This window comes from Ranitomeya variabilis, chromosome 1, assembly GCF_051348905.1.
Source record: "Ranitomeya variabilis isolate aRanVar5 chromosome 1, aRanVar5.hap1, whole genome shotgun sequence".
NCBI classification, from domain to species: domain Eukaryota; kingdom Metazoa; phylum Chordata; class Amphibia; order Anura; family Dendrobatidae; genus Ranitomeya; species Ranitomeya variabilis.
In genome coordinates this window covers 810,745,362-810,760,423 of record NC_135232.1, presented here as the reverse complement: position 1 = coordinate 810,760,423, position 15,062 = coordinate 810,745,362, and the positions used below count along the sequence as shown (strand labels likewise).

Genomic DNA, 15,062 nt, shown 5'->3' with positions numbered 1-15,062 from the left:
AAATCCAAAGATGAGAGTGAATGGTGTTTTGTAAATGAGAATTTTTTTTATAATCTTTTTTTAACTTCTTAGTCTATTTTATGCACATCCAACTTTCATGGTCAGAGTACAGACACTCATATTGTGGACATGCTGTGGGTGTCCTAAACCTTATTTGGACTTCATGTATTTGGACTGTGAAAGTTGATGTGTGAAACTAGACTTAAGAGGGTGATAGGTTGCTCAAACCTAGTGTTAGGCCACGTTCAGTATTTGGTCAGTAATTTTACCTCAGTATTTGTAAGCCAAAACCAGGAGGGGAACAATCAGAGGAAAAGTATAATAGAAACAAGTCACCACTTCTGGTTTTATCACCCACTCCTGGTTTTAGCTTACAATAACTGAACATGTGAACGTGGTCTTAAGCTCCTGCTTAATTTTCTCTGTGCTGATGCTGAAAACAAACAAACAAACAAACTGAACATTTACTTCCAGCTATCACACCTGATAGGACCTAATAGGAGGGATCTTATGGAATCACTTTGGGACTAATTAATTAAAGCTTTTACTCCAGAATTCTGGTGTAAATGGTATGAAAAGTCGCAAAATTAAGGCGCCACTCAGAGTTGAACCAAATGCGACTTTTCGTGTTTTCTCACCAGCTTCTCCAAGCACTGACAAAGTGGGCAGAGCTGAGGCAGGAAGGGGTTGTTGTGGGAATGGATGCCACAGCTTGGCTAATTTATGACGAGCTGTAGCTTGGCTACAACAGAAATATCACTCCAGTACCGGACTGGAGTAAGATTTCTGTCATTCATCAGACGCTCCAGATTCATGAATGGGAGCATCTGACTTCAACACGTCTTCTCATCAAGACCGATATGAATAATGATGGTTTTGATGAATTGAGTCCTGTGTATGCAAATTGGAGAATCCTTTAAAATTCTATAAAGAACGTCAATATTAAGAACATTAAACTCCTTGTACAGCATGTGATGGATTGTGGCCCTTTTTTTTTTAAACCCTCAGTGTATACCCATATAAAGGTCATAGAGTTAAATACTGAATCTTAAAATGGTACGATCAAGGCCTTCTGTGGAGAAAATCAGATTATGGAAAAACCCTTATTGTTAAGACTGTTAAGTTTTATATGTACCCAAATAGTCTTCATATATTCCATTATATGTCAGCAGTTGCAAAAAAAACCCTCTAGATTTTCTTTACATTACTTCTAAACATGAGATAATGAGTTGAGAAGCCAATAAATTCTAATTACTTATGAATGAACTCATAAACTTTGTTATAAGCATTCAGCCATTGTAGTAAACAGATGCACTTGCCTGAAGCAGAAATAAATGGAACAGAACCAAATGCATCTTCAGAATATTTGCTTTGTGAAGCAGGAATTGTGACTGAGCATGGCCTGCACTCCTCTAGTTTATCTGCAAAGGAAAATGAAAAATACAACAAAAAATAAAATAAAAATGGAGGAATGCATGCATGTGTGGAACATAAAAGTAAAACCTAAGCAAAGCTAAAAAACAGACATTTATATCAAAAGATAAAGTAGATATAAGCATCAATGAAAAAATTCAAGAGCGGCATGCAACATATAAACGTCTGAATTTGTGGGTTTAGGTATGAGTGTAAAGCGTATCCCAAAGAGACAAAAATTGTAAATGAATGATATGCAGCTTTTTTTTAATTGTGGTTTCAGCTTCAAAAAATGCAATCAAAAGTACACTATGTGAATATGGTGCTTCCATTGTGAGTCAATGTTTAGAAACTTTAAATCCACGTGGCTTCTAGAATATATTTGTGTCTGATACTGAAGTCAAAGATAGCCTTCAACTAAAACAAAAAGGATCCACTTTTTTTGCTTAAGGAACTGCTACCACTTTTAGACACAAGCTGTGTTTTCTATTCTTGTACCTTCATTATATGTATATTTTTACTTTACTGTTTCTATTTTAAAGATTATTCATTCCTGTTATATAGAAAAACAGAGAAAGGAAGATATCTGATGATCGCAACTGCCATAGTGGTTATTAAAACATTTTTTTTTTTATAAAACATGCTTATTTTGTAATTAATGATTTACTAACATTTGGCAACTACAGTCATTCAACCTGGCCTTACATGTTCAATCACACGATCGGCAAACATGGAGTGATCTTTCTGGAGATATTAAGTCTAACTACTAGACAACAAAATTCATACATGACCAATTTCATCTCAGACGACTGAAATATTAAGTTTAAATGATCGTCCGTTTACCTTTACCTGAAGAATGATAATTTTAGCTGCGATAGTACATTTTCAGTATCTAAAGTGTAATGCAACTTTAGGCATAAGACACTTAAGACTTAGCAAAACATGTCAATGTCGCATACCACTTTCTGGGGGCAGCATAAAAGAGCTAACTTTTTACTAATCTAATAACTATTTCACTTTTCATCTGCAAATAATCCAAAATTCATCAGAAAATCTTTATATTTTATACTAGAATTAGGGCTCTTAGTAACAACCGTATTTTCGGTCCGAGTGCGATCCGACAAGACATCAGATTGCATTTGGACCAATGTTATCCTACAGAGCCGTGTGCATGCTTTGATGACATCTGAGTGCAGTCCGTTTTTCACGGAGAAGATAGAGACATTTTTTTCTCACCCTCTCCCCATCTCCCTATCAAACCATCGGCCCGATTCTTTCGGATGAGAGAAAATACTATTGTGTGATTTTAGCCTTATTTTGAAAAATCAGTTTTCTGCTTGAATTTTTTTCAATTCAGGCTGAAAATTTCAGAATTAGTGATGAGTGAAGCTGCTCGGATAAGGAGTTATTCAACCATGCTCGGTTGCTAACGAGTGTCTTCGGTAATCGTTGCTTGTGTTGTGGCTGTCGAACAGACATGAGACATGCAGCCGGGGGGATTCCAACATATTTTTCGTGCACGTGTTCGCTCATCACTATTCAGAGTATATAACTGCTTACTTATGGCAGGACTAACACTTTCTTTTTTTTGATAATACTACTTGGGGTATATTTTTCCCATATGTAAAAGCTACTGCAAACAAACTGACAAAAGTGTCAATAACTATCAATCAACTCTAAGCAATAATAAGTTAATAACCCCTCTTTCTGGCCTACATTAGCTTTATGCTTGACTTCCTGTATATAGTAGATGAACTCAAAATAGGTTGTAATACAAAGGCATGTAACAAAACAGAATGAAAGAAACACTTCTTTACATAAAAAATCCTTTTAATTTTCAGTAAAAATACAAGACAGTTTCACAAAGTTGGCGATAATATACAATATTGCATTGCATCTTGCACATCAGCAGCGTAACACATTGTACAGAGAATTAATCCTATTCGACTTCTACTCTTAAAATTTCAGAGCCAGTAAAGCTAAAGGTAATTTGTATCATTAAAAGGGATTTCTCAAAATAAATCCATTTGTCAAATAGCCTGCTAACATTGAAAAAAGCAGGGCTTACCCTCTTGGAAATAAAGGCTGTCTAAAAACTATCGGTACTACCAGTACTGGGACTGTACAGAAACCTATTACCCAACATCCAACCTGTAAAAACTACAGACAACTTTGGGTCATGACTGTTTTGATGCTATATAGAGTCTGGAAAACAACTTGGACTTCAGCTATACTTTCCATGGTCTGAATAGCTGCAGTGACTTAGTATTATAACAAAGCAGAATTCCAATAAAATGTGACTCGGTCGGGAAAACCAGAAGCTGTACCACAAGAAAATGTCGGTGGGATTATCAGTAGTTGCACAGAAGCCCGGGTATGTTTTCTATAGATAGTGAAATACTCCAAATGAAACAATTATGTAATGAAAGAAAAATCCCTCAGGCAATTGGAAAGCTCGTTAACCCTTTCCTGGCATGGCTATTTTCTATTTTTGCGTATTCGTTATTTTCTCTTCTTCCTCAAAGAGCCATAACTTTTATTTTTCCATCGACACCGCCATAAGACGGCATCTTTTTTGCAGGACAAGTTTTAACTTTGAATTACACCATTCATTTTGTCATGTAATGTACTAGAAAGCAGGAAAAAATTACAAGGGTGGCAAGATTCCAAAAAAAGAACAATTCCACGACTGTTTTTTATTTTATTTACCATGTTCACTATATGGTAAAATTAATCTGGCAACATGATTCTCCAGGTTAACATGATTACGGCGATACCAAACATGCATTGGTTTTTTCTTATTTAGGTGTCGGAAAAAAAATTCAAAAATGAAAAAAATAAAAAAATGTTGCTTATTTTTCGAGAGCCGTAGCATTTTCAATCTTAGGAATATGGAGCTGCATGAGGGATTATTTTTTTGCGACGTGAGCTGGCGATTTTATCGATACCATTTTGGGGTAGATATGATGCTCTGATCGCCTCTATTGCATCTTTTTGCAATGTTGTGGTGTCCAAAGAAATGTAATTCTTGCCTTAATTCTTGGGTTAATTAATATTATATTTTGATAGATCGTACTTTTACGAACATAACGATACCAAAGAGGTGTATCTTTTGTTTCTTTATTTTTAAAGGGGCAAAAGGGGGTGATTTCAACTCTTATATTTTTTAAAACATTTGTTTTTTTTATTTTCACTGTACTTGTTACTCTCCTTAAGGGGTTTAACTTGCATTCATCCAATTGATTGTGTCATGTACAACAATACCACAGTATTGCTGACCATACCAAACATCACAGTCTCCTATGAACCCCAACCAGAAGCTGATGATCACAGAAGGACAGTCACGACAGACAACAGACCCCAGCTGCCATGGAATCTCTTTGGTGCATCACGATCAAATCATGAGGGGGCACATGGAACACTATAAATGCCGCTGTCAGAGATTGACAGTTGCAATAAACAGGTTAATAGCCAAGGGTGGAGCTTCAATCCACACGCAGATGATGGCATCATATCTATCATCTGCTGGCAAAGATGCAGGATTAATTCCTGAGCCCGCATCAAAGTCAGGGAGCCAACATATAAAATAACTTTACGTCATAAGTTGGTAAAGGGTTAAACATGTAACTGTTGGCCATGCACTTGTATGTGTATACAATAAAGTGCTGCACAAATACAAAGTACACATTCCATATGGAAAACCATATTGATATAAAGGTTGCCTTTAGGTATAGAAAAAAACAATACTATTGGTCACTTCCAGAAAAAATATGGATCACATAAAAGAACAGTATTTGGAACGCTTCTGACCTCCCATGTACCAGTAGGCCATGCTTGTTCTGTGTCTGCATAGACCATACTGCCGATTTGCATTTTGCAATAAATCTCTCGGCAAATAACGCGGAGTGCGTGAAATTGTACAATCTGTAGGTATAAGAAATTATCCAGGTATGAGGATTTTGAAAGCATCTCTTCAAAGCAACGTGTCGTATGATTCATACTTTCCGTACCACAGACACCATGAATCATTACAAATGATGATGTTATGACAAAACCATAGTTGAAAAAGGGTTAGAAACAAGGTAACTGGTCGTAGATTTAAAGTACGAAGTGTGTTTTAATTGACCCCTTACCGACTTACTGTTACGTCATATATTAGGCTACGTTCACATTTGCGGTGTGCGCCGCAGCGTCGTCGCCGCACCAAAACGCATGCGGCGTGCGGCCCTATATTTAACATTGGGGCCGCATGGCGCCGCATGTACATGCGTTGTCATGCGTTTTGGTGCGTTGTACGCCGCATGCGGCGTTAGGGCGCACCTGTCAGGGCGCGGCAAACGCAACTTGTTGCATTTTTTGGGCGGCGCAGACTTCGTAAAAAACGCATGCGTCGTGTTTGCGTCGTGTTTGCGTCGTCAATGCGGCTTTTTTCCCATTGACTTGCATTGACAACGCAGACGACGCAAGTACTTGCGTCGTGGTGCGTTGTACGACGCATGCGTTTTCCAATAAAAAATGCAAAACATTGTCTAGACTTTGTCTAGACACTAAAAAAACACTATATATATAAAAAAAAAGGGGGTTTGGCATTGTCTTTCACAAGGCTAGCTACAGAGAAGACTGACTGAAGGGAATCTGCTTTCCAAACATGTAAGTATATATTTCTCTTTGCATATTTTTTATTCTGTGTTTTATTTATTGATTTTGATTTAATTTGTGCAATGTTTGTTCTGTGCTATTGTACGGTTATGGCACTGTGGGTTGTATTGAAAAATTGTTTTTTTTAATCTGGTTTTGATGTACTTCTGGCGTTATATGCTGGCGTTTGTTGTCTTCGGCCTTGCTTGGTTTTGGGTTGTTCTGGTGTCATGCAGTTGGTCAATGTCTTTAAATTTGGCAGATTTTTTTTTGAAATTTCTGGTGCATGTCTTTTTCTGGTTTCTATTGTTGGGGGTAACCGTATGGCGTTTTTTATTGGCTCATGTCTTGCTGTGTTTTATTATGCTGTGGGCATTTTTTTTTCTTTCCTTGAGTGTCTTTTCTTGCTGGTGGGGGGGGCTACATTTATGATGTTTCATTTGTATTGTATTGTTCTGGGCTGCTATATGCCATTCTATTTTCAATTGTATTTTACCTTTTTTTGGGGGGGTTTAAACTCTGATGGTTTTACGTCGTTTTCCCTATGGCTTCCGTATGTATCTCCTTTCTTGAATGTTTCCATTGACAAGTGTGTAGTATGGCCTTTATATTAATAATTTTTTTTTGTTGGGGGCCTTTTTTTAAAAATTTATTGTGTTTTCTTTTCTATTTGACTATGTTTTATCTTTTGGGTTGCTGTATATTGTAACAGCGGTTGTCCCGTAATGTTTATTGCTTATTATCTAGAATGGTATTTAGCGCCTTTTTCTGATGTATTTCTGTGGATGTCACCAGATGGTGTTGTTTTGGATCATGTCTTGTTGTAATTGTAAATTATGGCGTTCATTAGTTTGCTATTTCATTGTGCCTTTTTTTTTCTGTATTTATTTTTTTGATAATTTTGTAGCTTTTGAAAATTTTACATAGGTGTCTATTTTTGCTTAATTTTGTTTGGGTCTATTATTGTATTGTTTCTTCGATTTTATTCTCTTGCAATGTATGGCATTGTGGTGTCGCTTTTTGAGTTTGCATTGTCCTATCAGTCAACAGTCAATTGTGGTTTTTTAATGTTTTGGGCCTATTTTATTGTATGTGGCATTGGATGTGATTTTTTGCTCATTTTTTCATTGCAGCACAAACTTGCAAGAATGCCAAGTTCTTCAGAACATAGCCAATCGGCGCGGGGGAGTGCGGTGAGTAATTATGTCCAGTTGCTTACTATTAGCTGCCATTTGTAGCATTGACAATAATTTTTGTATACAATTTTTCCAGGCTTCTTCAAGTGAGGGGGAAGGCAGTCAGCGGGAGCAGAGAGATCGGGGCCAAGATGTGGCGTCAGGCCGGCGAGTGAGTATTTTTTTTTTTTTATCTTTTTTTTTCAGTAGCATCCTGCTGTGAGGAACATTACATTTGAGGAGCATCCTGCTTTCACTAGGGATGTTTACTAAGCTTAGGCCCCCGTCACACATACCAAGATCGCTAGCGAGATCGCTGCTGAGTCACTAGTTTTGTGACGCAACAGCGACCTCAGTAGCGATCTCGCTAATATGTGTGACCCGTACCAGCGATCAGGCCCCTGCTGTGAGATCGCTGGTCGTGTTGGAATGGCCTGGGCCGTTTTTTGGTCGTTGAGGTCCCGCTGACATCGCTGAAGTGGTGTGTGTGACACCGATCCAGCGATGTCTTCCCTGGTAACCATGATAAACATCGGGTTACTAAGCGCAGGGCCGCGCTTAGTAACCCGATGTTTACCATGGTTACCCGGGTGCTGCAGGGGGACTTCGGCATCATTGAAGACAGTTTCAACGATGCCGAAGTCGTTCCCCTGATCGTTGGTCGCTGGAGAGAGCTGTCTGTGTGACAGCTCCCCAGCAACCACACAACGACTTACCAACGATCACGGCCAGGCAGTATCGCTGGTCGTGATGGTTGTTAAATCACTATGTGAGACGGGGCCTTTATACATTATAGATTTTCAGGGCAGCAAGTATTGGGGGAAGGTAAAATAAAGTTGAACTCCCTGCACACAAACATTCCAAAACACAGGTGTAGAAAACATCAATATACATACATCAAATGGCAAAGGATAGGGCAGAGGTACCCATCATGCCAGGTGCTGGTGGTTGTTAATATTTGCATATTTTTAACCTATTTGTTTTCTAATTTTTCTAGGTTTCACAACGGGCCCAAGGAGAGACTGTAGATGTGGACCTCCTTATTTCAAGCATCCAGGAGCGGGGCCCGTTGTGGGACAGCCGTGACCCTCGGCACATGGACCAGGTGGTGTCTAGGCGTTTGTGGGCAGAGGTGGCAAACTCGCTGTGGGATGGCTTTGACAGTGCCTCAGCGAAGGACAAAGGCACCTTTAGTGAGTATTGCAGATACGCTGCTATGACCCATCTTGCTAGGATAAACACAACCGTGTGTGATGCGATCAACGCCTACACTTTGCATCGCACACGGTTGTTTTATCCTTTTACAATGCTAAATATGTAACAATTTTTTTGTCTTTACATTAACAGTGAAAAAGTTGAGGACCAGATGGCGATCCATAAAGGACCGTTTCAATAAGGGGATTCGTGCTGAGGAGGAGCAAGCTCGGAGTGGTGCTGCTGCGTCCAAGTCGGTGCCCTATAAATATAACAGGGCACTCCAGTTCTTAAGACCGGTCCTTGGCCGCCGACAGTAAGTATTTTGTCAATATACCATATTGCACATCCACATTGTACATTGCCCAGACACATAGCATATTGCACAGCCACATAGTACATTGCCCAGCCACGTACATTGTGCATCCACATAGTAGATTTCCAGGCCACTATATCGCAGCCACATAGTACACGTTCGAGCTACATATACACATAGTATATTTCCAAAGGAACATAGTATATTGGCCATCCATGTAGTCATCGTAGCATTTTGGCCATCCTTTAACCCTAGTGGAATGGTATATAGCCCATTAGTAATTTTTTGGGTTAGGCGTGAGTCATTGTAGTCCATGACAGGTTACGTTCTGAGTCAGGGTAGTTCTGATTGCAGGAATAATGATGACGTCTCGATCACATGATCCTAACGTCATGGCCATTCCTGCGATCAGATCAACAAAGTCTTTTTTTTAAAGTTTTTGGGTTTTTAAATTTTATTCTTGACTTTAAATTTTCTACTATTTTTTTTGACATAGGCATTATCTAGATTTGTTTTTTTAAGATGACAGGGGTATGCATTGCCTTTGCCAACTTGAATTAACAGTCATTATCTGCCGTCGGTATGTCCATGATTGTTATCGTGAGCCCTAATGCTCAGCTGGCGATAACAATCAGCAATTTATTATAGGCCACACAGACTAAGATACAGGGGATTGTAATGTTTTGTTGTGTCATGTAATGTAAATTTTTTTACAGGAGTTGGCGTATGTGATAGTTTATTAATTGAAGACTAATTTTTTCCTTTTCTTTTCACAGGACACACAGCAGCACCCTCCAGCGAGCTCCCCCCTGTGAAGCGGAACTTCATGGATCGCCATCTGACCCGTCACAGCCATCCCACAGCGACAGCAGGCTTGCACCACCATCATCTGGAGAACCGGCTGCCGGTACATCAGGTTTTCCCCTGCCCGAGGCCTCTGGCGCACCTTCGTTCGGGAATTCCCGACAGCGCCAGCGGGCCTCGGACAGGCCAGCCATGCCAGAATTTTTGCACTTGAGCACGGTGTTCCAGAATGGTTTCAAGGCGATGACCGATAAAATGTCCAGTATCGAACGTCGCCTTGAAGCCATTGAAGCCGAGCTCTCAAATCCGGCAAAACATTTTTTAAGCACAATTGCTAAGGGCATGGTGGAAAACCTTACGCCGGAACTCCAGATTTCGGTGATGCAGGACTGCAACAATTCTTACGTGAGGGCTCTGCAGCAGTCTCGGGTCGCGCAGTCAGCGACACTGCCCGTAGTGCCGTCGCTGGCTAGCGTGACTCCGACTACTGCTGCAGAGTCACTCCAGCCACCCCACCCTGGTCCAAGTGCCGGGCGACGCCACCACAGGCACCATACCAGTGTGCGGCCCACTCCTGCTCCTGCCAGGCCCTCATCCTCCCGTAGGAGTGCTTCTGGGGGAGATGCCGCAGAAGGCAGGAAAAGAAAAAAAAAAACACATAAGAGGAGGCACACAGACACACACACAGAGGCACAGGTTCTGGCTGCTCCAGGACAGACACCATCTCGTCGTGGCTCTAGCCACAGCAGGAGCAGCCAGGGCCAACCAAGCCAAAAACGCAGGCGGCTTGTGTTGCCTCCTCCCTCCTCTACTGACGAGGCGGTCTCCCTAGTGTACCCTGCGGGGGGTTTGGACCTGCCATCAAGCCTCCTCGAGTATGGCGGCTCCTCCTCCTCCTCCTCCTCCTCTACCACTCCCACTCCCAGGTCCAGAACTAGAAGCTACCGGTCACCGGTGGTAGCGGATGTTGATCCCCCCTCGGCTGTTGATACCCCCTAATTTTCTTTTCCCTTTTTTTCTGTTTCCCCTCAATAAAAATTTATTTTTTTGTATACAATATTTGGTCTTCTTTTCAAGTACACTGCTCGGTAATTCACTCCGTGCGTCGTTTATTTGTGCTTCAAACACCTCATATATGCAATGTCAGACAGTATTTTTGGATTTTTTAATTTGACCGTTTCTTTGGGTGTCTTTCATTGCTGTATGAGGTGTTTCCAAACACTAAAGTGTATGAGTTGTTTTCAAAGAAAAAGGGTATGTGTCCACGCTCAGGATTGCATCCGGATTTGGTCCGGATTTTAATTCAATATTTGTAGCCAAAACCAGGCGTGGGTAATAAATACAGCAGTGGAGCATATGTTTCTATTCTACTTTTCCTAATTGTTCCACTCCTGGTTTTGGCTTACAAATATTGATGAAAAAACCTGAGCAATTCAGGATGCAATCCTGAACGTGGACACATACTGTAAAGGTACCTTCACACTTAACAATGCTGCAGCAAAACAGACAACGATGCAATTCACTGCAGCATCGCTATTTGGGAGCTGGAGAGCGGTCTGTGTGACCGCTCTCCAGCGACCAACGATGCCGAGGTCCCCGGGTAACCATGTTAAACATCGGGTTGCTAAGCGCAGGGCGCACTTCCGATGTTTACCCTGGTTACCAGTGTAAAATGAAAAAAAAAAAAATATTCACAATCGCATCCCCCGGCGTCAGCTTCCCTGCACTGACTGAGTGACGTCCCTCACAGCAACGCTGTGCTGTGCATTCACTTTACGGCCGGCGCTCACTCAGTGCAGGAAGTGGACGCCAGGGGACGCGAAGATGAGTATATTTATTTTTATTTTTTAGTTTACAATTAACACTGGTAACCACGGTAAACATCGGGTTACTAAGCGCGACCATGCGCTTGGTAACCCGTTGTTTACCCTGGTTACCAGTGTAAAACATCGCTGGTATCGTTGATTTTGCTGTCAAACACAACGATACACGGCGATCTGACAAACAAATAAATATGGTATGGTATAAATTTTGTCTTGGAAGCAGGGTAGAAAACGTAAGAAAATTTTTTTATTAAAACACAACATTTTAAAAACAAAGGTCTCCAAGTTTTTTAGATAAGGCACATTTACATTGGTGAACTATTTTTAGCATAGTCACACCAGAATACAGTCCAACAGTTTATTACACCATTGAATCTTGCCATGACAGACGGCCAACATCTGACACAAAATAGGCCGCAAAACGGTCCCTCATCTGCGCAATTTCCACACTTGTCCTCAGAGGATGATCATGGAAATTGGGCAATGGGTTGGCTATGGTTTCATCCAGATCAACGTTCAGTCTCTCTTTGGCCAGAATAAAATTGTGGAGAACCACACACGCCTTCACCACCTCATCCACTGTCTCAGTTTTCAGATTAATGGCGGATCCTAATATCCGCCATTTAGAGACAAGGATGCCAAAGGCGCACTCCACAGTCCTTCTGGCCCTGGACAGTCTGTAATTGAACACCCTTTTCGTGTGGTCCAAGCCCCGACTTGAGTAGGGTTTCAATAGGTTGGCAGACATTTGGAATGCCTCATCCCCAACCACAACAAATGGCATCGCAGGGCCTTCGGTGTGGGGAAGAGGTCGTGGCTGGGGGAAATTGAAATTGTTGCCATATAATTTTTGGCCCATATCAGACTCTTTGAATGTGCGCGAGTCATTTGACCGGCCAAAAGCACCAATGTCGACTGCCAGAAAACGGCAGTCCGCACCGGCAATTGCCATCAGCACAGTGGAAAAATATTTTTTGTAGTTATAGAAAAGGGATCCACTTTTCCCTGGCTTGGTAATACGAATGTGCTTGCCATCCACCGCGCCAATACAGTTTGGAAACGAACACACTTCCTCAAATTTCTCGGCGTTGGCCAACCAGATATCGCTTGTAGGGACGGGTAAAAATTCTTCACGGAGGTTATCCCACAAAGCGCGGCAGGTCTCAGCAATAATTCCCGAGAGAGTGGAGACTCCAATCCGGAACTGAAATTGAAGGGATCGCAAGGTCTCTCCGGTAGCCAGGAAACTGCCAAGAAGATAAAGAAATTACATTAGTACATTGCAATTTATAAGGGTATGTCTCCACTGTCCGGAGACGCGGCGCTATCGTTGCAGCGGCGAAGCCGCTCGGCGATAAGCCCCGCCCCCTTCCTGGGACGCGATGGTGCCGGATGTGTACAGTACACATCCGGGATCATCGCACCCCTCGCCGTAGGGCCCTGTGATATACCTTGCGGGGACGCTGCGTCCCCGCAAGGTGTACGGACATGCTGTGTTCTGAAAAGACGCGCAGCATGTCCGGAGTCGCAGGGCCTCCGCGTGCGGGTTTCCACGCATAGTGGAGACGGGATTTCATAAAATCCCCTCCACTATGCTGGAACATCTGGACGCTGCTTGTTTGACGCTGCAGCGTCAAACAAGCAGCGTTTACTGACCGTAGAAACACAGCCTAAAAGTACATTGACCATACCACCCCCAAAAAAAATTAAGAAAGAAAAAAAAAAAAAAGGGAAGATGTGAACGTAGCCGAACATATCTCAGTCATTCAAACAGCTACGTACCGTAGAGTCACCAGCAGCCGTTCCTCTGCGGAAATAGCTCTCCGGAGCTGAGTGTCCTGCCTGCTAATGGCTCCTTCCACCCGACGCAGAAGATACCGGAAGCTCTCCTGAGACATCCTGGTGTACTCGAAATATTTCTCCAGGTTCTCATTCAGTTCGCCAAACAAGCTATGGTATGCTCCACGGCTCTCCCGGACTTCCAAGATAGGGTGTATCCAAAATCGGCGATGAATCCATCTCCGTTTTTCTCTTTCTCTTTGATGAGCACAGGCGACAGCATAGGCATGAGCCAAGGCAAATTCCATCTCCATATCCATGACGATACTGTCCATGGGACGCTCCATCATGAATACCAGCAAAATGGGAGGAATTCATGTCTGCCATGGTATATATACACAATTACATAAACACCAACCCTCTTCTAGCCATTGGTGGTCCTTATCTATTGTGTAGACACTTTTTTTTGGGGGTGGGATGAAGAATGACTCACTGCTCAAAAAAACGCATGCGGCGCAAAACGCTGCGTTTTTTGTTGAAAACGCAACTGCGTTTACAAAAAACGCTGCGTTTTGCGCCGCATGCGTTGAACGCATGCGGCGCAAAACGCAGCGTTGTGTATGCGTTTAGCTGCGTTTTTGTTTGCGTTGTGCGTTGCGGCGACGACGCTGCGGCGCACAACGCAAATGTGAACGTAGCCTTAACGGTACACAGAAACTGAGCCTGCATCTATACCGGCAGATGATGAATTATTCAGCCATCATCTGCCTCTAACAGACAAGAGTGGAGCAAAACACTTGCTCCTGTGATAAAATAGACAGGGAAATGTGTTACCTGTTGCGAGCCCCTGCTGTCTTATCTGTAGCTGCCCCGTTCCCCGGCTCAGAAGATGTGGTATCTACTGACCATGAACTGGAGCAGCTCTGCATGGTCAGACACAGCCATTACACAGTACACAGCAGGGACACAATTATAAGTTTATCAAAGCACAGTAACTTTTGTTTAACAAATTCAAATGTGCAACTTATTATTATTCAAAGATCTATTTATTACATACATACATAACCCATTTTAAGTCCCTCTGGCCTTTCCTCACCCAATAAACTAGAATGACAGGTCTTTTCTTCTGTAACTAGCGAGCTGGTCCCTAATTTATGCTGCTTACGCCTCGCGCAGCAAGAATCAAGAGAAGAGTTAGCTTTATTATTAATAAGCTTTAAGGCAAGATGAATCTAAGGTAAGTAATGTAATGGATTTTACAATGTTACTTAACTTTCCTATGCATGTAAACATGTTTAATGGTAAATCTGCTGCTTAGGATGCCAAAAGGATTGATTTTCACATTATTTTACTAAATTTATATACACATTAATGAAGTGAAGTGTAGGATATACAGTATATAGAACTTTACAGCTAGTAGTAATTGAGAAATAAGATGTAGTTTGCTGCCATCATGTGGGCATATTAACAAACAGCATGCAAACTTAGTATCCGCGCTTTCACCCATCAAATTAACATTCCCTTTTTTAACCTTACAATTGTAATATATGACCATTGGGGCTGAATTGTAGTATCTAGCAATAAATAATTACAGGGATTGTCCATCAATTTATTTTGTTTAAGTGCATGTATTTGGGACTAAAAATGATTATTCCTGGCAATAGAATGAATTCACTGAGAAGTGTGTTTTTATTCTGACAGTCTAAGCCTCAAAAGTTTGGAGATCTTTTATCTGTATTTTCTGGGTGCCTCTTCGATGCTTTATGAAAACAGACTACATTAAAGTTGAATGTGCAGGAAAACAAAGCCTGGAAATACCAAACGATGCAAAGGTTTTAATGAAACCCAATTGCAAAAATTATTTTTAGCGATAAATACATGCAAATAAGTAACAAAAAAATAAATTGTCCCCAAAAGGTG

The 15,062-nt window shown here is 41.5% G+C and overlaps 1 protein-coding gene across 4 annotated transcripts in view; it reads right to left on the bottom strand.

The window, feature by feature from the left end:
• BMP2K (BMP2 inducible kinase) overlaps positions 1 to 15,062 on the bottom strand; it is a 335,672-nt gene that overhangs the window by 55,148 nt on the left and 265,462 nt on the right. For 3 of the 4 annotated variants that reach the window (XM_077274475.1, XM_077274495.1, XM_077274506.1), the window contains exon 15: positions 1,320 to 1,421. The exons of the other annotated variant lie outside the window; for it this stretch is intronic. In XM_077274475.1, the coding sequence (XP_077130590.1) occupies positions 1,320 to 1,421 (102 nt within the window). The remainder of the gene's footprint in view (positions 1 to 1,319; positions 1,422 to 15,062) is intronic. 4 annotated transcript variants of the gene reach the window in all.